The 22,465-nt window shown below is 42.6% G+C and overlaps 1 protein-coding gene across 3 annotated transcripts in view; it reads right to left on the bottom strand.

The window, feature by feature from the left end:
- LOC133922438 (nuclear pore complex protein NUP205) overlaps nucleotides 1-13,514 on the bottom strand; it is a 33,972-nt gene extending 20,458 nt beyond the window's left edge. The window contains exons 1-15 of one of the 3 annotated variants that reach the window (XR_009910464.1): nucleotides 13,219-13,514; nucleotides 13,025-13,120; nucleotides 11,827-11,901; nucleotides 11,622-11,726; nucleotides 11,419-11,529; nucleotides 9,732-9,891; nucleotides 9,458-9,540; nucleotides 9,214-9,336; nucleotides 8,934-9,134; nucleotides 5,066-5,155; nucleotides 4,745-4,900; nucleotides 2,732-2,848; nucleotides 2,455-2,661; nucleotides 1,618-1,719; nucleotides 1,374-1,505 (exon numbers count right to left, since the gene is read on the bottom strand). Coding sequence is in view for 2 of the 3 variants with exons in the window: in XM_062367782.1 (XP_062223766.1) it covers nucleotides 1,374-1,505; nucleotides 1,618-1,719; nucleotides 2,455-2,661; nucleotides 2,732-2,848; nucleotides 4,745-4,900; nucleotides 5,066-5,155; nucleotides 8,934-9,134; nucleotides 9,214-9,336; nucleotides 9,458-9,540; nucleotides 9,732-9,891; nucleotides 11,419-11,529; nucleotides 11,622-11,726; nucleotides 11,827-11,901; nucleotides 13,025-13,120; nucleotides 13,219-13,365 (1,905 nt within the window). In the remaining variant the exon portion in view is untranslated. Of the gene's footprint in view, nucleotides 1-1,373; nucleotides 1,506-1,617; nucleotides 1,720-2,454; nucleotides 2,662-2,731; nucleotides 2,849-4,744; nucleotides 4,901-5,065; nucleotides 5,156-8,933; nucleotides 9,135-9,213; nucleotides 9,337-9,457; nucleotides 9,541-9,731; nucleotides 9,892-10,066; nucleotides 10,091-11,418; nucleotides 11,530-11,621; nucleotides 11,727-11,826; nucleotides 11,902-13,024; nucleotides 13,121-13,218 lie in introns of those variants that run through there. The other 2 variants (XM_062367782.1, XM_062367783.1) reach the window with 2 other exon arrangements.
- Nucleotides 13,515-22,465: the final 8,951 nt, after the last annotated feature.

Raw genomic sequence — 22,465 nt, 5'->3', positions numbered from 1 at the left:
AAAACCAAGCTGATTAGTGATTATAGTAGTATTTTAATATGAATACAGAAGGACCATCAATATTGTGAATATTAGATTAGTAGATCGTATGTTAGATTTTGCTCAAGGTTATTTTACATCAAACAGAAGAAAGATCCATGCAGGGTTTTGCCAGCATAGAATGTATTCAAGTATTTCATGTATTTGTTGCCCCATATGTTAAACCTAAAACGATGGAGCTAAAATGCATTGAGTTGCAGTATCAACAATCATTAGTTGCTGCTTTCCAATGCATCAGGTGACGGGCACCAAGACTTCCCATACAGGAAACTGAAGTAGTTAAGGGCTTAAAGCTTAAGAAGCAGACCTTGCTTCACCTAACCTAAGCATTTTTTGGTTTTGTCATTGAGAACAAGCATCTGTACTTCCAGAGATGACGATAAGGCAAACAAAATCAATATACATATAAGGGAAGACATATCCCTAAATGGACAAGTAGTAAAATGCATTGCAGTATCAACAAACTTTATTTGCTGCTTTCCAATGTATCATGACGTGCGCCGAGCCTTTCGGTAGAGGAAGCAGAACTAATTAAGAATCAGACCTTGCATTACCTAATTCAAGTGTTTGCTAGTTTTGTCATAAAGAACAAGCATACTCAGAAAGTCGTACTTCCACAGACTAGTAAAAAAGCAACCAAAAACAAGATACACATTTGGGAATATACATCTAAATAGTAAAATCAGATAAACTGAGAAAATTGTCCCAAATCCCAACTAAAAACCAAACATAGTAGCTTCTAAATAACAAACCAAATACAGTAGTCGAGTAACTAACAACAATAGGGGAAAAGGTAGCAATAAAGGCACAAATTTATGAGCTATATAAACAAGCAAATGTGTAGTTATGAGGATATATGCCCAGGTTCATTGTTCGTCACAATAGCGAAAGACAAAATCTAGCATTTGAACGCCAGACTAATTTCCCTAGACCACTTTACTTCAGAAAATATATGCGAGAAGATAATAGGATTAATTTCTTTCTTTTTACTTTGCTTTGCTTGATGACCATAAAAATGAGTTAGAAAGTACTCCCTCCAGTCACAAATAAGTGTCGTTTTGGGTTACGTGCAATCAACATTTTTAAACTTCGCTACAAATTACTTTTTATGTATTGAGTTTGGATATTTGAAAATGATACACGTAGATTTATCTCGAAAAGTAGTTTCGCAATAGTATAATTTTGTTGTATTCTATAAACATATTACACCAAAAAGTAGTAGTCAAAGATGTGTTTTCGGGGCCGTGTCGATGTCCAAAATGACATTTATTTGTGACTGAAGGGAGTAGCTAGTTACAATGGAAAATTAGTGAAACAGTGAAAATCAAGGGTACCTGTGTTGCTGTATGGTGGCCAAGTGGAGCCGTAACCACCGGAAGATCATATTGCTCAAGATAACTCCAAATAGCATCCTTAAGCAGGGGTGACACTTTGATAAATGCAGCTACTGAATTTCGCAAAGCCCCCTGTACATGATTCGAGCACATATTACGAGAAAACATCACCAGGGCCACCACCCACCTACCCAAAAAAAGGATGCCAGAAGTATGCATGTACTCAAGGGGAAAAGGCTTGTACCTTCAAGTATGGAGGCACATTTTCATAGCTCAGAAGCTTAAATAAAGGTTCAATGTCAGGGAACCATTTCCTTCGTTCAGTAGGATTTCCATTTTCCACCACCTACAGCATGTTCATAATTTATGAAATAAAATAAACAGCTCAAAGTGAGTACTGCTTCCTTAGGAAAGGACATATCAGATATCACAGCAACAAAGACAGCAGAAGCAGTAATCTGTATAACATTATGCGTAAAGAAAAGAAGAAAAAAAGGCAATACACAGCATTTTACAACACAATATGTCACTGACAAAGTAAACAAGACTACAGGAAAAGGCATAGAGTTGAAATCAGGAATACACAGAGTACAACACAGGTTAGAACTAAGTAGCATCGTGCGACAGCATGCTAGTTAGTACTCATTTATGGCCAGCACAGCTAAGGGAAGAGTATAGCCTCATGGAAAATTCTACTAAGCTTCCAGAACCTCAATGTATCTGTAAAATAACCAGTTAACGGGTTATAAGATAAGCGAAAGTGAGCATTTGCTAAGGCAAAGTCTGGCTACAATTTCTGATTTCACAAAGAAACATACATAGCTGATGATGTTCGCTCACAACTACTGGATTTCGGTGTAAATGATACAACAGCTCAAAATCATGAAATCCACGACATAGGTTATGATGAACACGATCACTTGACGAAAATGATATAGCTGTGGGAAACAGCAGGTAATGTTGAAAGTAATATATATTGATTCCAAAATATTCAACCATTGGAAGTGAAAGTTCAGTTTAATGTGATCAAATTTGACCAAGACATAAGACAAACAAATAGGAAATGAGAGAAATTCCAGACCTTCTGAAGAACAGCTAAATAAGCAACAAGTGCCTGTGCATCCCCTTCTGGAAAATCAGGCAGCATGCTTGCAGAAGATTGAATGGATTTTTTAAACTTCTCTTCATAGATAGATAAGCAATCAAACAAAGTGCTCCACCCAACTGAGCGGTAAACTTTGCCCTGGAGCAACTCATAGACTTTGGCAGCACCAACTTCGGTGGAAGCCTGACAAGTCCAATAGTTCAGTCAGAGCAAAAGATGGAAAATGGAATAGAGCAGTAACCATAATGCATACCAAAGTACTGAGAAGTCCAAGGAAAGCCACGAGAGTTTGTGTGTTGGTGTGGTCCTCTCCTGCATATATAACAAAGGTCCACAGTTCCTCATTTCCATGCACTAGCTCAGGCTCTTTCTGATGAGAACACAAAAAAAGATGGACATGAGATCATTCAAAAAATATGCCTCTTATTGACAACAACAGGCATACAGTTTTGCACATAGAGACACAACAAGGCTAATCAAATATGTGTTCAGAAGAAATGCAATAACCTTATGAGCATCTAGTGCAGTGTCGAAATTTCATTACCGCTTCATGTACAGTTGTAAACATCGAAACAAGAGGTTCAAAGTGAAACCCGAAAAATTCTCTCAATTTCACAAATAGAAGTATGTAAAGATCCATCTGGTGGTCACAATTACAACAGACGGAAGCAGTTACAAGAGGGGAGAACAGGTCTTACTCTTGAGTCTTGACCCCCAAACCAGACCAAGACTCAACTTTGAAGAATCACTCAACACGGTTCATGAAATCAGCTAAATATAAAGTTATAAACGGAATACAAACTAGCTTAGCCGTGTAAATCCCTGCCAAGTTAGCCGGCAATCGGTGAGAAAGGGATGTTTCTTGATATAAATTTATATCAAAGTATAAACATTCAAACTAAAGGTTGCATTCAGATCGTTTTCTCTTCTTTGGCCTGCTTTAGCTCTGGTCTTTCTCTCTTCTCGTGACCGAGTAGCCCTACTACTCTTCCACTTCTGTTTATTCTTTTTTATATTTTTATATATATCACAGTAGGGGATTCCCCTCCTGTATTTCCCTCAAAAAAAAAGGTTGCATTCAACTAGGAAAACAAATTGTGGCTGAATTAGATGGATCAATTTTGCGTGGGAGGATGAAAAAATAAATAGAGCCATTACATGGCATTTCATTATTTCATTGTTACTTGAATACGAACATGGATGTTCGAATCCGACTCTGACTTGGGGTATCCAACTTGGTAAAAAAATTGACCGCGGGAAATGTCGCTTGGACTTGGACACGTGTGTTGGAATCCAACTCGGCCTCAAGTTTGGGACCATGGTTCTTAAGGCGTCGCCTAGGCGACAAAGCGTTGCGGAAAACCAAGGCGTCACCAACGCTTGGCCAAAGAGCCGCCGCCTCCCCCACCCCCGCCGCCTCCAGCAGCGGTCCATCTGAAAGGGCAGCAGCACGCGGTCTATCTGAGGGGCAGCACAAAGAGGGGCGGGGGAGCGACAGTGAGAAGGAGTGGGCTGATGAAGAGAGTGAGATATGGAAGCGAGCGGTGGCACTGCTGCAAGAGAGTGATCAGGGCTAGTAGATAAGTGCTAGTGTACTATGGGAGGGGAAGGGCCAACCCCTCCCTTCTCCTTCCCCCTGTTCTCTTTTTTTCTTTTTCTTTTTTCCTTTCTCTTTCCTCCTCCATGTTGCTGTTTTGCTGTTTATAGGTTGGTATGGCGTCACCTCGCCTCGCCTTGCCCCACATGCACTAAGGCATTGTGAAGGGGGGTGGGTCACCATGCCTCACCTTACCACCTTAAGAACACGGTTTCGGACCCGACAAATATTTTTGGACTCAGGTGTCAAAGTAACACTTGATTAGCCATGCGAATTTGGCATTCTAATAGGTACCATGATGGTATTTGGAAATGTGTTTGTGCACCCAAAATAACTCATGGGCGAGTACACAATGTTGTGCGCACATGCAAAATGTTGAAGTCCGTTTCACCCATGATGTAGACAAACGAAAAGAAAAGCAATGCAGGAATAATGCACGATGCTGTGTTTTATATCTACATTTTTTTTTTGCAATAGTGCATTGAGGCAACCATTATCTTTGGGAAGCATTATCAGCAGCCAGTACCAAGTGGTTACAGAAGATGATACAATTATAAAAGCAAAGCAAACATAATGCGTGAGAGAATGCAAACACCCATATCAAGCTAAATCATGTATGTTTTCAGGTTCACATATTTTATTTGACTATATGAATGGCAGAAGCAGTACCTGATATATTTCTCTGACTAGTTCCAGCAAAGATACGAAAGGCTGATTAGTAGGCTGACCAATTTGGTCCCCAACTCTACCAGGATCTTCTCGATGATCTTGTGGTGGCCCATATGGACTGAGGGCAGTCATTGCTTTTTCCTTAATTTCTTTTATCTGTTAAAGAAGATAAGATTACCATTTTTCCACAAGGAATTAAGATAGTTACTTAGCATGTTATCTGCGTCCGTAGAACACTAATCAAAGAGTGATCACCATTGGTTGCAACAAAGGAAACTAGATATCCTGCTGGGTAACCATGCTCCAAGGAAGTATTCTAACCTTATCTTTAGAAGTAGGGTGGGAAAGAAAGCACATCATCAACTTGTGTGCGTAGCCAGTGTACATGTAGACGATGTCCTCGTCATCATTCTGCATAAAATGATAAGAAATAATGTTAACCAAGAAAATTGTTCTCGTATCATATCTGAAAAGCAGATGTTTGATATTCTTGAAAACGTAATTTGACCACTATTATGTAAGAAATATCAGGATTGACCATAAGAAATACTGACACCTTTTTCAATGTGGCCAATCTATATGTTTCTACACGTTAGTAGCCAAGGTTTGATAGGTGGTAATACGATAGTAGAAAACTGTGCCCGCGCGCGCACAGTGGATCACTTGAATGTGTCAAATCAAGTTTGAGAGGATGCAAAGTGCAAAGAAGATGCACAATTGCTGTCATGACCCTGAGGTAATGACCTGATAGAATAGTTGTGGGAGGTGGTCAGCCGCTCCTTGACCGGTTTCCTACCCATGGTGGAAGGTAGGACGTCTGGGCGTCGGTTGTAGCAGCAAGGGACAGAGGTAACAGCAGAGAGATGAGAACTAGAGAACATGGATGAGAAACTAGATTGATTTATTGCTTAATTCCCTGAAAGGGGCGGCTGCCCTTTATATATAGAGCTTCAACCGAATCCTAAACAGACTCTATATGGCATTAGCCAACTCCTAAACAGACTCCATCACAATCCAATTCGATTACAATCTCTCCTACCAAATCTATCTTCTCCTAACCAAACTCAATTCTGCTTACATATCCTACCAGAATCCAACTTACCTACTTCTCCTAATCCTACTCCCCTAAAATATCTCTGTTGATATGACCTTCCAAACTAACTCAATACCGCACATAACATCTCTCCCCACCTTTGGAAACAACTCGTCCTCGAGCTGAAACGCAGCTTAGTCACCCTCGGCACCCCAATTGTAGTTGCCAGTCGTTGTGTCGTCATACTCGAACTCGATGAAGAATAGGTGGGCACAACGATGACCGTGAATGATTTTTTCATCACAGTTAAAGCAAAGCCCTTGACGGCGACGTTCCCCCATCTCTGACGGTGTCAGACGGAGAACTTGGCGGTTCATAGTTGTGTTGGATGTCGTGGTTGCTACCAAACATGTCGTGGACAGCGGTAGTGAGGTGCCACTGAAACGTGACATACACATTGCTTTCTTCTCATATGCGCGTGCAAGATTCATTGTCTCCTCCAAGTCACGTGGGTCTTAAAGCTCGACATCCACCCGGATTTCCTCCACGAGACCAGATGTGAAAAGCTGCTTCTCTTGATGCTCAGTCATAGGGTCAGTCCGGCTAAGCAGTGCTAGAATTCTGAAGTTCACCCAATGGGCGGCCCAAAACGGGTGTTGCGGAGGGCTTTGAACTCGTCCCAGGGCAGCTCGCGGCGGCTGCATTTCAAGTGGAAATACCAATGGTGTGCATTGCCATTCATATGGTATGAAGCTAGTCAGACCTTGTACTGTTCCTCCAACTTCTACCCACGAAAAATTGTTCGCACCTGGTCAGCCAAGGCAAGGGATCATCTTTGCCATCGTAGTGCGGGAACTCTAATTTGAACAAGTGTGGCACAGCCCCTGAGTTGTTGCCGCCCAAATCTTGCCTAGATTCAGTCATGTGTGGACCGCCGCCGCTGGAGAGAGGTGGGGTGGGGGCAGGTGGTGGTACAGGGGTTCTGTCGTCGCCCTGCGGGATACTGACGCCGCCCAGTAGGGGAAACGTCGGTTGTGAGAGAGACTAATTGTATTACTTGGAGTGGTCTGCTGCCGATGAGACGGAATCACCCATGATGAGAGCATGATCCACGCCTTTGGACTTCTGCACAGCCATCACATGATCCATGAGGCATGTTACTTCGCGCGAGAGATCAGACAGTGTGTACTTGCATTGAAGCCATCCTGAAATTCCTTGCGCATTTGATAGTATTGAGTAGCGAGCAACGCCTTGAATTGCTCTTGTTCAATGCCTGAAGCCATGGTCTCTGATACCAAGTTGTCACAACCCTGAGGTAATGACCTGATAGGATAGCTATGGGAGGTGGTCAACCGCTCCTTGGCCAGTTTCCTGCCTGTGGTGAAAGATAGGATGCCTAGGCCTCGGTTGTAGCAGCAAGGGGATGAGGAACAGAGGAAACAACAGGGAGATGAGAAGTAGAGAATAGGGATGAAAAACTAGATTGATTTATTGTTTAATTCACTGAAGGGGGGCAGATGCTCTTTATATAGAGAGAGCTTCAGTCTGTATCCTAAACAGACTCTGTATGGCATTAAACAGACTCCTACCAAACTTATCTTCTCCTACCAAACTCAATTATGCAAACCTATCCTAACCAAATCCAACTTGCCTACTCCTAATCCTACTCTCCTAAAATATCGCTACTGATATGACCTGCCAAACTAACTCAATACCGCACATAACAATTACACATAGGCCATGTTTGGTTACCTAGACAAGGGTTGGACCAAGGTAGCCCAAGCTAGCCTCTAGGGATGCAATGAAGGATTGTTTGATTGCTTGTTTTGGTCACCCTGGCCCTATGGAGATGTTGTTTGGTTGGTTGCACCAAGACATTACATTACATAAACATGGAGAAAAAAGGTGGTCATGAACATGGCACATTACATAAACATGAGAAAACAGGTGTTGTCATGGTGTATATTTTGCAGTAATACTATGTTAGCCCTTAGTTTACCTTATAAGCCTTAATCTACTTAATATGCACTAATCATTTACTAAGCATGATTAGCTGGACCTGCTACCCAGCCAAGGCCGAATTGGACATTTTCCATGGGTCTGGTCCAAAGGGGAATCTTGCATCTGTCCATGGGACCTTTTTGCATGAAGGAAAAAAACCAGACATTGGACCAAAAGATTATGCATGCCATGGGCCTCGTTTGACCTCATGTAGGCAACCAAACATGCCTATAAGTGCTGTAAATTTCAGTAAATACTTCCTAAGCATGGACTTATATCTGTCATGGCTGGGCTGAAGCATATCATTTTGTTGGATTTGGATTCAGATACTCCGCAATCCAATATCCATAACATAGTTTAACCAGATATGAATCCCATTGGATTTAGTAATATGATTCTCAAATCATCCATGTCAAGATCCACCCCTAGTAACCAAGGCATCTTAATCTCCCGACAGTGGTGCACAAACTCAATCTCAAGCAAGATACAGCAATAAAGATATCTTCTGATTGGCAGGGAAACAGACACATCCACCTTTGCACAATCAGGATTCATGAAAATCATTTATCTAAGCAGAATACCAATATACATTCTTCAATCCCAGAAGCCAGTAACCAAATAATATTACGTACCTCACAGTTTGAGAACTCATCAGCTAGGGATATCAGGAAGAAAAGTTAATGAAGTGCATATGCTACATTCATAAACTCGTTAATTCAATTTTCCCCTCTTAACTTCTTACATCTTGATACTATTAGCACTCCAAAGAAGGTAATTTTGAAAGATCAATAAAAGCAGATTAAATGTGCTAGGATTTCAATAGCACAAGGAAACCAATTTAAGTGAGTAAAGCTGATGATTGGAATGAAGTTAGAAACAGCAACTGAAAAGTAATAGAATCAGTAAAAGTCAACTAAATAAAATACAATTGGTACGAACAACAGATCAGCGTGACAAAACAGAAGGGAAATATGCAGAGAAATTTATTGGGGGCAAGATTATGCAAACGCATTAAAGGAATAATGTAAATCGTACAGAATGTAAAATATTTCAAACTTACAAAAAAAATATTTATTTATTTGCACAACCAGTAGGACCGTGGGTAATTGGGCATACAGTTGAATGAGACAACATTGAGGTCCAGATTTGCTATACCTGATATGCAGCTGTTTTCAAAACTCGCTCCCGCAAAAACTCAAAAGCATTTTGACGACAGATAATTTCCAGACAAGACCAAATATCTGACATGTCTCGTGAACTACTTTGATCTTGGGTTAACATCAAATGAACAGTCCATGCAAGTCGCACAACACCAACAAATCCTTCAACAGTCATATTGTTACCTGTCCTCATCACCTGAAATCATAAAAATCATAGTTTGCAACGATAAATTTTTTGTTAACAGTGGTTGGTAAAAAAATATTTTAAAGCTTACAAGTTCATGAAATTCGTGTCTAAATGAGGAGTCAGACAACAGCAATGATGCTTTCTCGCGGGAAGTACTTAGGGCATCAGAAATAAAAGTTACTACAAGAGAGAACAGAACTCCATAGGTGATCTGCAATGATAAAAAAAAAATAGTAAGTTTTCGTTTCATTACAACGATTTATGAGAATCTGCACCAATAGCATGTCTACAACCATCATATCATTCCAAAGTAACTGGTTCAAACTTCAAACCTGAAGTTCCACACTAGCATTTTCGCTTGCATCAGCTGCACAATCCTTTAATATAGAAAATACATCCTTAACCTCCCTGGGGCCTAAATGAAGTTGCGTAAAGGCACAGTGTTAGTAGCATTAGTGCTGGCTCTCTACAACTTGACATGAAAAAAGGTTACACACGCACAGCAGGAAGGCTGATGCATACCAATAAATGATTCACTTCACTTGGTAAGCACATCACAAAGTCAGAAAAGGTGATATTGGCAATTTAACAGAAGGTTTAACTTACTCATTAGTTTGATAAGTGCGGAAAGAGCAAGGCAGTGGCTCAAACTTAATCTCTCTCTCGAGACAACAGCCCGTCTTTCCACGAGAGCCCCTCTGAAATCAAGCACATAGCGCTCAGAGCTTGATCGGCCAATTCCAGCTGGTTCTTCCCGGTTAAGTTCCTTTAGTGGAAAAGTAACAATACCTCAGTCAGCATTTCTCACAAACCTCTACAGGTGCATTTTTAAATAGATTTTCTTAGCTGTATTAGATGTTAAGAGCCTAAGAAATAGCAGTGAGGAACTAGCTTCAGATGAAACTGCAAATAAAATAATGAACAAATGAACAGGGACAAACCAGAACAGAACCAACAGAAGCGAATCCAGCTTAGTGCAAAAGATGTCACCCCTGCCCTTGTCCAGTATTTTACATGGTTAAGCCCTTAAACGTGAGCTCAAAGGGCTAACTCCAAACCTATATCTGAGGAGGGCTGAGTTTACATTTTACAGCATGTGGCCTTAGCCTCACCATAGTAGTCTGTGAAACACGGATACTACCAGGAAGGTGTGGATATGTATCCGAGGAGTATCCAGAAAAAAATAATTAGTAGAATATCGGATACCTCAGGGATACTTCATGGATACCTCGCTGATACGGCCCGACCCAATAGCAGTCCGATTCGGCCCACTAATCAGGTGCTATCCTCTCGGTGATACACCTCCATATCGCATCTCGACAGCTGCCCCTCAACCCTCGCATCTCGCCAGCCGCCGCTAGCACACGAGGCGTCTCACCGTCGCTGGTCACGACCACACCGACGGTCACCCGTGCTTCCAGCCTCCAGCCGCCTCGCCAGCCCACGCCTCCAGCCAGAAGTCGCCCCGCCCGCCCGCGCGGCCAGGCCTCCACTCCCTACAGCCGGCACCACCCTCCAGATCTTGTGACTAACCCTCTCTGCTCTCTGTTCTATGTGTGAACCTGGTTCTCACATGGTCTGCTCTCCTTGGCTCCTTCAGCCGAGTCGACACTCGACAACCAGGTGGTCTGTTCTGTGTTCTCAAATGGCATGTTCTCACATAGGCAACCAAGTCTGGGAGTCACCGAGTCAGTAGGACAATATTAGTTAGTGGACCTAGTTCTCACATGGCTCTGGCTATTTGCATTTTATGGGCACTTCCTCAGCCAAGCTTGCAAACTTAAAAGAGGGGAAAACATTATTATGATTGAAGGAATTAGAACAAAGGAGCACAAATTTGCCAACTGTGAAATTTATCGTACTGTTCGAACCTGTTGCATGCCATGTCATCTATTCGAATCTGTGAGGAGATATTTGGGGATGCTCTCCTTTTCTTGTTGGTTGTTTTATGCTAAAAAAATAGAGTACTTGCCAATGATTAGATGATAGATTTACTGCATTGTTTCTCATGGAGTAGGTCTTTCTATGCTAAATATGTCATAAGCTGATTCGTTAGTAGGTCTTTCTATCCAGTAACTTATTTATGTTTTAAAAAAATAGTAAAATGTATCCGTGTATCGGGTTTCAAGAAAAATAGTGTATCCCTGTATCCGTATTGGGCCGATACCGATACATGTATTTGTATCGGTGCTGCATAGATAGTTGTTTTTCAAATTTTGTCCAATGTGACTCACTAAACGGAAAAGAAAAACTGAGGCAGCATAGGGTATATTCAAGATTCATCAGGTCCAACCTTTACAAGGGTAATTATCCGCTGCCGGAGACCATCACTAAATACAGCCTCCATTTGCTCTTGAATTTCAGACATCAGATCAGCATCACAACCTTGGTCAAGTACAACAGACTACAAAAGATAAAGAAAATCATCGAAATCATCCTTCAAATCTCAAGTTATTCTATAACTGGAATGAAAAAGATTAAAGATCAGTAGATTACTCGCAACAGAATGTACAGAGAGGTTATAAGATCCCTTCTCTCCATGTACCAAAGACCAGCTGCAAGTCTGTATATTTCCAACGGCTCTCGACCGTATAAAACCCACTACAAAATCACCACCATGAATGCATGTAAGGGTCAGATAGCAGTTCAAACATGGATGACACTGATAAACCAGAACAAACTTCAATTCTGTAAACTATACCTCCCTGTTAGCGTCAACTAGCAAACGAACACACTCAATCTCATTAAGATTGAGTTCATCACTCAATTTAAGGGCCTGAAAACAGATATGCAAATTTTGAGTCTTGAAAGAAAGCAAAAGTGCAACTGCCCACAAACTGCTGCCCTAAATCAAAGGGCGTAAATAGATCGATAAACAAAAAGACAAGTCATTGTCCCATGGAGATTCATAGACGCAAGCACAGCCACAGGAAAACATTCCAGATCTGAGCTTTAGGTATTAACAAGAGCATATGATGAAGATTTGTGGGTGCAACCACAGGTAAGAATCTCCGGCTAGCAAATTAGAATTAAGAATATATTGTACTTGTTTTCTATCATAGATAATAAGTGCTTTGGCATAACCAAAGGGGCAAACAGGTACCATAAATCACACAATACACTGTTGGTGTACTACTTTAAGCATTATGATATGAGAAGATAAAAGCCTACAGGAAACAGGAGCAATAGTTTGAACATTGCTCTTTGGTTAACAGTAACAATGTAACATCACGCCAGGAATCAATGAGCTTAGCCACACTTTTACTACCCGCTGTTGAAGCTAACAGCGTCCTAGCGTTTATTTAGCAAGGCATTGATGCAAGAAACATTATTTTCTCAATCCTTTGAAAAAAGGAGTCATCAAGTGTTAAGATTGTCACATGCAGTTTCAGTTCATCATCTTAAGAAAAGTGCTACCAAGTACCAAAAGGCAACCTATCAGTCGGAACATTGTAGAAGAAGCCACATTCCACCATCATCCCGGAAAAAAAAAACACTACACCCAATCCACCATTTAAAAAAATAAAAGAAAAGAACTAGTATAACACAAAGAAATTAGAGCTTCAACGAGGAGAATGGTCATTTCAGTATCAAACTACAAAGAAATATAAAAATACTGAAGTAACCATAGCTCATCTCAGCAAAAGTCAGAAGTCATATGCTTGCAAGATAACCTCATCTTAGTTCTCTATCAGAGGCCAGTCCAAACGTACAGGTTTGCACCGAGAAGCTCTAACTAAAGCATGAAGCGACATTCTCATTACATAGCTCCAATCAAGAGAGCAAGCACTCACACAGAGCTCAGTTTGAACAGCAGAAGTAGGCAACTCGCGGACACCCGGAGCAAAACTAGCTAAACGACCTCCACCAAATTATTGGGAAGGAGTGAGGGAGCTTACGGTCTGCACATCAGTGTCGTCCAGCGTGATGGGCGGCATGTCGGGAAGCCTCACTTCCTTGCTTTCCACCTGAGTCCGATCGGACGCCTTCGGCCCCTGCTCACACACAAGCGACAGGGCCCAATACCCAGACCAATCAAACCGAGTTCCGACCGACATCGAGGGATCCTGAAACAAGGATGCTAGGGGCGCACCGGGTAGGAGAGGAGCGAACGGAACGCGGGGGCGGCGTCGCGGACGGCGTGGAAGAGCTCCACGCGCTGCGCCGGCGACGGCGGCGCGGGGCCGAGCAGCGCGGCCTCGATGACGGCCAGGAGCTCGCGCGGCGGCGGCGACGCCATCGCCGGAGAACGCGCTCGCCGGCCGGAACCCTAGGAGGAGGACGAGTAGTCGGCGGTGGTCGGCGGAAAAAAAAAAGGAGGGGATGGATTTTAAAACCCTAGGGCTCGGCGCGGGCTCCTGGTTTTGGAGATGGGCGCTCGTTTAGGGCCATTTTGGTTCGTGTGGTTCCGGTCTATTAACTATAATTATTTTAAGTTATATTTTGTTAGCTTATTGTCATGTACATTATACACTTAGTTTTTAACTAACGGTGTATTTAGTTCGCATCTAAGGTTAGCAAGTGTGACTTGTAAAAAATTGTGACTAATAAATTCTTAATTATAAGTGTAACAAAGTTAGTTAAAAAATTAAATCTATAACCCAAAGGTTAAAAATTTATTACTAAAATCTTAACAATAAACTGTGATAGGTAACTAAATAGTTAACTAAAAATCTTAAGTATAATTAATACTAGGCATGACAAATTTATCCTACATGTTGTGGCACAAGGAGATACCTTGTGGTCATATCCTGGGCGGCACCACCTATGCCTATGCAATTACATATATATTTATGTAATGAGTTGCATATAAAAACTAAAAAACTTACGAGATCACTGATGTATAAACTCAGTTTTATCTATTATTTATGTTCAAAGATTATGTTTTTTTTCAAGAACACGTTACGGTATAGATTTTATCAAGTATAATTTACATGTAACAAAGTATTTTTTTTCTTACCAAACTTTATTAAGTTTTAAACATGTCTTAGTAGTCATGATCCACATTCTATTATTATTTTTTTTTATTGATCCGAGCTCTGGTTATTTTCAGACATAGATTTTTTTAGATTAATATTAAATTAGCAGAGATAATATCACGATGTTAAATGGATAGATATCTTCATCTAAAGGCCATACATCTGATATGGTGGATCAATTTGTGTATGAATAGGAAAAAAAAGATATTTTAAATTGATTATGGACTATTGATTTATGTAACACATGTATTTTATTCTTTTAAGAATATATTAAACAATATTAAGATAAAATTATATTTTTTTACAATTATCAATTTAATAGCTTATAGAACCGATAATTTAGCTCTCTCCCCCATCGTTCAATCCAGGCTACGCCTCGTTTGTTGCGCGAAGGAGATGACTTAGGGCCCGTTTGGTTGTCCGCATGGTCTAGCCTGACTCATATCTAATGAGCTAGGCTTATTTTAGACAGGCTAGCTGCATGCAGTGTTATTTGTTTGGTTGACTGCATGTGCTTAGTCTAACTAAAAAAGATTATGTTTGGTTGCTCGTATAAGTATATGTTGTATGATATTGAAATAAAAAAACAAGTGTTAGTATGATGTTTATTTTAAAAAACACCATATAGTACTTAATTTATCATATTAAATCTTAATCCAATTTTAAATAATACTCACTAATTATACGGTAATCATGTTATTAGTGTAGTTTGGCTCGAGAGATTCCCAGAAGCCAGGCTTACAATGAATTTATATCGAATGATGCTAGCCAAGCGAGCTGTCCAGACAAACAAACACTATGCTCTTTGTAACACCCTGTGTTTAGCTTAAGGTATAATTGCAGAATTAGCTCCAAATTAAAAAAAAAATTAAGGACAACTAAGTATGTGGGAACAGGTGCAGGGATGTGTATGTATACCCGTACATACACACTCATACGTTGAAGGTGCTAAGTTCAGTAGATGTTCCAAGATTTATCAATGCTAGTTAAAACATGAGCACTGCATTAGGTTGCTTGGCATGCATCAATGGTTTTACGGTTCTTTGGGTGGGGGTTTGAATTGAATGTCTCTCAATCCAAACTCACTCTTAGATTCTGATCAGCTCCAATTCAAATCCAAGTTCAAGGATTCCAACTATTACCAAAAGCTAGAGGACCAGATTAAGTCAACCTCAATTAAATTGAAGTTGATATTAATCCAAAGCCATATTGCAAATTCAAATTCTCCAATTAAAGTTATTCCAATTCAATCCAACCCAATTCGCTTGAATCATACAATTCCAATTCTCAATTCAAATACAATTGCATTAATACACATCAAAGTTCACAATTCAAAATACATCAGTTCCACAGATCACACCGATCTCTCTCTCATCAAATCACACCTCTCTCTCTCCCCTATGGTCACCGACCAGCCCATCCCGAGCATCAGTCGTCCGTGCCCGATCACCTCAATCAACTCACCGGCCACCACCTACTCCCTCTCTCCCCGTTCTCTCATGGCCGGCACCGTCCAACCCAGCCACCCATGCCCCTCCCTGTTTCGCCATGCCGGCCTGCCGGGGTCCTTCCGCCTACAAATGGCCCAGCACCCTCGCCGGTGCCCCCTCTGCTCTCCATCCCCCCCTGCACGACCCCAGCACAAACACCACACACACCAGCATCACAGCCCTCCCCACGCCACGCAGAACCCACACCAACCAAACAGCAGCCGGAGCCACCGACCCGCCGTCGCCGTCCTTCACCGGTGAGCCCCTCTTCCATCACCCTCTGCCTCCCGGCGTGATGTCCGTCGCCGAGCTCTCGGCGTGCTGCCCGTCGCGGGGCTCCCGGGCGCCACCCCGTCGCGGAGCTTCCGGGCGCCGCCCCGCCGCCGAGCCTCGAGACGTGCCGCCCAGCCGCAGGCCCGCCGCCCAGTGGCGTGCCGCTGTGGCCGCCGTCGCCGAGAACTCCGGGCACCCTTTCTCCTTGCGCTGGCTCGACGCCGTGGCTGCCCTGGCCGCCGCCACTGAGGGTCACCGCCGGCCAACTCTCTCTCTTCCGCCGGCCAACCGCCGCTCCACGCCGTCTCGCCAAGCTCGCTAGACCCGGGCCTCATCGCCGGCGAACTCCACCGGTGGATCCCCGCCGTCGGCCATCTCTCTCCCCTCCGGCGCCGGTCTTCTTCTCCCCCCCCCCGGCCTTCTTCTCCCCCTCGCCGGCTCTCCCTCTCCCTCATTCTCCCCGGCTCTCTCTCTCTCTCTCTCTCGGAACCAACGCACGGGAAAAGAAGGGAGGACCGGCCACCTCGTCTTTATCCCCTGGCCGGATTGCCCCTGGGCAGTGGGCCCCTTCCCCGGTTGGGTGGCCGGTCCACAGCCCCTGGTCCACGGTGGACCAGCCGGGCGGCTCACCACCGGCCCACAGACCAAGTCTATGGCCTAGGGTCCACGGTGAACCCTCCCTTCACAGCTTCTTCGGTCCACAGAATTGCGAACCGAGTCCACGGAATAGTAGCATTATCTGATTTTTAGGTTTCCCTTCCGACAAATATTCGGAACGCCATAGCTCATCCATTTCAACTCCGATTTCGGCAATTCTTTCGCCGAAATTCATCTAAAATCGAGCTCCACACGTCTATCATGTTTTAATGCCTATTAGAGATTATTTGGTTTTTCGTTGGTGTTGTTTGATTCATCGCTAGTCTAGCACGTTATTGATCGTAGTCGTAATTGCAGAACACCCAGAATTCTGCGAGTTTTGCGCAGGAAGTGTCAAGAGCGAAGGAGATCCGGATTTTAACCAAGACTTCGAGGAAAACTCCGAAGAAGGCAAGTCCTATTTCCTTAACCATACTGAACCTATGGTTTTCAATTAATCTATATGACCAACTAAAATGTGACTTATATCGCATGTGCTATATATCGCGTTTTATTTTAAAAAACTGTTGATAGTAGTTAATCCTATCCAACAATTGCCATGCCTGAAATATCGTCCAGAACACATATCACCCTAGGATTACCTGTTGTTAATTATAATAACAATAGATGACGTCTTGATAACTAGCATACTTAGGATTGAATACGTCTTCTCGGAGACGTCGCTTTTTAAAACTAAATCTCCTCAGAGATGACGATTTACCATTCCCAATTATTAAATCATATGCCATGATCCTTGATGGTTGTGAATTCTGTGTTGATTGTGAAACCCTTGAAGTGGTGTGGGATATGGTGGGTGGTGTGTAAAAATGGGTGAAAACTGTTTTGGCAGGGGCAGGTAGAGTAGTCCTCCGGGGAGGATGCTCTTGGGGGCTTGAGTTATCATGGGGATATTCAGTGCCAATGGAGATGTCTGCCTCGGCCGTTTAAGGACCGAGTCTTGCGCCGTCATGCTTAGCCATCCCGTGCAACCATGCGTCCTGTATGGGCAGGACTTGACTTCTCCCTTCACCAGACTGGGTTGGGCATAATACCAGGAGGCTGAGAGCAACGAGCAGTCAAGTGACTATCCTGTCGGCTGTTTGGAGGTTTCAGGTACCGGCTTAGGCTTAAAAAGGGATGCTGGCCTTCGGAACATACAGCTCTGGTCCTTGACGTGCGTCGTGGAAAAGCCCGGCAGGGAAGGTGTTGGAAAGGTCTCGGTATGAATCGCTCCTCCCCTTGCAACGGATGGAGGCTGAGCATATCGCATGGGTAAAGCTGTACAACCTCTGCAGAGTGTAAACCTATTCGAATAGCCGTGTCCGCGGTCATGGACATGCGAAGGCATGGTCACGCTTGACTAGACTCAGGGTGCATGTGTCTTGATGAGTGAGTGTGTAGACTAGATGTCCGTATGATGAAGCTCATGGCTTAACCCGCCAGAAGCTGCGTGATGCTAGAAGTGTACCAAGTGTGAAAAGGGACTGCGGAGTGAGGTGTAGCCCCTCCCAGGACCAAAAGCCCCAGATACCGCTTTCTACTGTTTTGAACCATTTCAACCGTTTTAAGATTAATGGTAGATGAAGCAAAATGTATACCTGCATAAAACTGCTTTACGCTAAAACTAAAGCCCTGAAGCCTTATCCTTGAATTACCCCATATGCATCTATCAACATCTTGAAAGTAGTGTAGGGCTTGCTGAGTACCTTGTGTACTCATTCTTGCTGTCATTCAGATGAAGAAACCAATCCTGACTTCGTTGGAGGTGAAGCCGGGGATGAAGAGTAGTTTCGCAAGTCGCGTCCGCACCCTTGCTGCTTGTGGCTTGGGCTTTTGCTTCTGCTGTGTACTTTTGCTGGCCGCTGGGCCAGGTTTGTAAAATTGCAGTGGTTTGTAATCTTTTGTAGTCTGTATCCATTATATCTATGTACGAAGTTTGACTGTGATACTACGACTGTTATACTGTGCGTATCAGCTACTTGATCCAGGGACTGATACAGGCGGCACAGGAGATCCCGGTAAGTGGGGTCTTACATTCTTAGACCATCTCCAACCATATTCTTTTCATTTCGTTTCCTTCTTGATTCCTATCATGACCCAAATTCTTAATCACGCGATTAATCATAATCATGCTTTTGAAGCATTATGTTTAATTTTTGCGTAATTATAATTCAGAATATTAATGCATTTGTATGAAATCATTTGGATGAGAGAAAGAAATACGGGAGAGAAAAGAATTGATTTCGCAATGAAAATTGACACCTTTCACTTACATGTGTACCCCACATGTGGCTCCACCCTCCAACTACTTAAATGGGCAGCCCATCTACTCTCTCTCTCCCACCTGCTCCCCTCACTCTCACGTGCAGCAGCAACTGGAGCTCCTCCTCCCCACTCAAGCTCTCACTCACTCTCTCCATTTCTTTTCAAATTCGAGCTCAAGTGAAGGATTGGAGGTATGCATGTGGAACCATTGTATTCTAGAGCTCATAAGCTACTCATCCATCTAATTCATTTTTGTTTTCTTTAAAGATTCGAACAGGATTTGATATCTTTTGGTGTTCATGATTTAAGCACAAGGAACACCAAAGTTCTTCGACTTCCCTCAATTTTCCTCCACTCCTCAACGGTCACTCAGCTCCACAAGTATCTTGAGTAAGTTTTAGACTTCCCATGGCAAGAATTCGTGGTTTGGTTGATCGATTTCAATTTTAGCAAAGTTCATGAGTTCTTAAGGTTTTGGACCAAAATGAGGATATAGATAAGTTTTGAGCTAGGAATCGAATTACTAGGTTGATGAATGGATTCTAGACTCCATAATCCATCCCAAACAAGTTCCTATGTAGTTTGGAAATGATCACATTTCGATTTGGCAAGTTTTTTCCCAAATCAGGAGAGATCTGGAAAAGTGCGGAGTAACCGCATAAAAGTGCGGATAGTCCGCACATGTGCGGAGGTTTCGCACCAAAGTGCGGAGGGTTCGCACTTTCTGGAAAAATGGTATTTTGAATTGTATTCAAGATTTTCCTAGGTTTAAGCTGCAAAGTTAGTCTATAACCTTTGGTATGGTATATGCGTAGGTGTATGTAGCATAGATTCAAGTTTGGAGTTGAATCGATCGACAAATCGTCGAAAGATACATTTTCAGCCAGGTCCGGAGTGTCCGGACAGTCCGGAGGGTCCGCACTTGTCCAGAGTATCTGGAGAAAAGTCCGGATAGTCTGGAGTTTGCTTGAGCTGCGCAAATGTCCGAATGTTCCGCAGAATTTTACGGATAGTCCGCATATATCCGAAGGTTCCGGAGGTTCCGCACTTTCAGTAACTTTTCAAATGGGTTTGAGTCCTATTTTTGTTCTAATTCGCATGTTTGCACTTTTAACATGTTTTACGCATCATATGGCATGCATTGTTGCATTTTATCTATACTCATGGCATTGCACGCGTTATTCTTTTTAGAGAACGTCAAGCCGGTTTTCCAGGACATACTCATGGCATTGCACGCGTTATTCTTTTTAGAGAACGTCAAGTCGGTTTTCCAGGAGAGCGAAGGAGATTTTTGGACAGCCACCTGAATAGCAAGGCAAGCAACTAAGCATATTGATCCCTCTTGTGCAATTGGATAAGTCTAAAATTGATAAATTATACTTATGTATGTATACATGTTTAGTGAGTCAGTATCGGGTACCAATGGGTAGAACCCATGCCGATTGCATTTTTCTATTTCGAATACTTGTGTATTTACATTCCTTGTAGCCGTGAGGTATTGTCAATGTTTAGACACGAGTTCGACTTATATACTTAGCCATGCTTAGATCATTCGGTAGAAGTCGAACGACAGCTCATCATGTTGTTCGCGAGCATAGGACCTTCTTATGGTTACGCACACTTATTGAGGTTGGGATGGTTGTATGAGTGGTGAGTATGAGACGAGATGTGGGCAGTGCTATGATGGTGTTTTGTCCTGCCCGGCTGTGGAGTTTCCCTGGGTAGGCCGGTAGAGGAAGACCGGACACTGTAGACCGCTTGCATCGTTTAAGGCCGATCGTCGGGTAGTTGGCTTTAGCACTTACCTTACTCACCACATGCCGATCTAATGGTAAAGCGAGTTGAATACCTTTGCAGTTGTGGCTTTGTGGGGCCTGAACAATGACGGTGTGAGCGGGCGGGCTTGTAAGCGGTACTAGTTTGCTCCAGAAGTAGTTCTGGTACCGCCACGCCGAGCGTTGCATGTCACACACGGTTGGAGCTGGTTGAGAAAGGTTATCACGGGTACCCTTGTGTACACTTTAGCGGGTGGCACAAGCCGTATGGTCCTCGTGTCGTGTGGGTACAGGAATACCTTGCATGGTGTATAAACAGTTTGAACTGCCGAGCTCTCGGTCATGAGCATGCTATTCTTTCATTTGCATCCAGTCGTAGAGTTTCGAGTATGGTTTGTGGTTTGATATGTGGGAGATGGTGATGTGGCACTTGTTACTTATTGATATACATGTTGTTACAATTACATGTTTCAGTTGTTAGGTGCAGGGTAGTTTTCATATGCTTGGTAAAGTTTTAATCGCTCACACATATGTCTAGGATGCTTAGTGTATATGTTTTACTTAACATGTGGTTCATCTTTACTAATGATCAATGCATAATCCTTGGAGTCGAGCTATGTATATGTGCTCTATATGGTTTAAGTCTTGCGAGTACTTTCGTACTCATGCCTGCGGTTTCAGGTACTCTTGTCGTTGAGGAAGAGGCGGTGTTTGGCTACTTTGTGCCTGCCGATCAGGGTGGCGAGCAGGAGTAGCACACTCTACTCCGAACTCAGTGTTCTGGTATGGAGCCTAAGGGCATGTGGCTCCATATCCTTTTGTTGTATAGCTTTTAGTCTTCCGCTGCTTAATTCTTTGTTGTTTAGGAATTGAGCATGTTTTAGTCTCCTTCTAGCTCTTTTTTGCTGTAAATTGTGATAACTTATTACATGCTTAAGAACTTGTAATATAATATTGATTACTCGCTCTTTCTTAAGCTTTGTTGTGATGTATATGTTGAAAAAAGCATGTGTTTTGATCTTGGATACAAAACACGTGCCGGGACTACCGGGATGATATTCTGGTTAATCATCGAGGCTGTGATTATGAATAATGATCCTCCTAATGATTAATTAGAATATTATTTGGACGGTTCCTCACAATTCTCTTCCCCGTTACCATTCTCTTTATTTTCTCTCATCTCCAACATCTTCCTTTCGAGGGGAATCGTGAAGTGAAAGGAGAGAGAATTCCGTTCTGGAGGGAATGACCTTGGGAATTTCTTCGTGACAAAAATCGTGAAGGAAACGAAAATCCCTTCACGATAAAAATTTGGACTGTGAAGAGAAACGCTTGACAATGTTCTTACATGGCTACACGCGGTGAGCATGATCAGCTTCATCCAGACTACCAAACACGCCATAGTGGTAGCGTGAGGAGTACGGGGGCGTGGGCAATGACAAGTTTCAAAGCTCTCATGCATCGCCCAGAACGCGTCAGGTTTTCCGTTGTCTCTTGCCTACTCATTCTGTTTTCTGAGGTGTCTTTCGAAACCGGGATTTTTCTGAGTTTTGTAATTGAATTATGTTTATGTAAAATTCATCCCAACAAGGTTAAAATATAAAAATATACTATCATTCAAATATGGTGTGCGAGTACCGCATACATTATTTTTGCAAATAGGGCTATATTGAACTGAAATACACCACATATTACATAGACAAAGAAGATAAAAAATATAATACAACAAGATCCTCTTCTTCACCTCTAATAACATTCATAGTTCTTCACCTCTCTATAATAGCTGAGCAAAGTAGAACATCGAAATTAGAATTGAATTTTTTACCAATTGTGATAACAATCCCCAATCGATAGTAGCAATAGCCAACTTCTCGAATCCACTATAAGACAGATTTGAGACTCTAAATGGACACCAACGGTGT

The sequence above is a fragment of the Phragmites australis genome, chromosome 6, assembly GCF_958298935.1.
Source record: "Phragmites australis chromosome 6, lpPhrAust1.1, whole genome shotgun sequence".
In the NCBI taxonomy this organism is placed as follows: domain Eukaryota; kingdom Viridiplantae; phylum Streptophyta; class Magnoliopsida; order Poales; family Poaceae; genus Phragmites; species Phragmites australis.
This window is presented reverse-complemented; position numbering and strand designations above follow the sequence as displayed.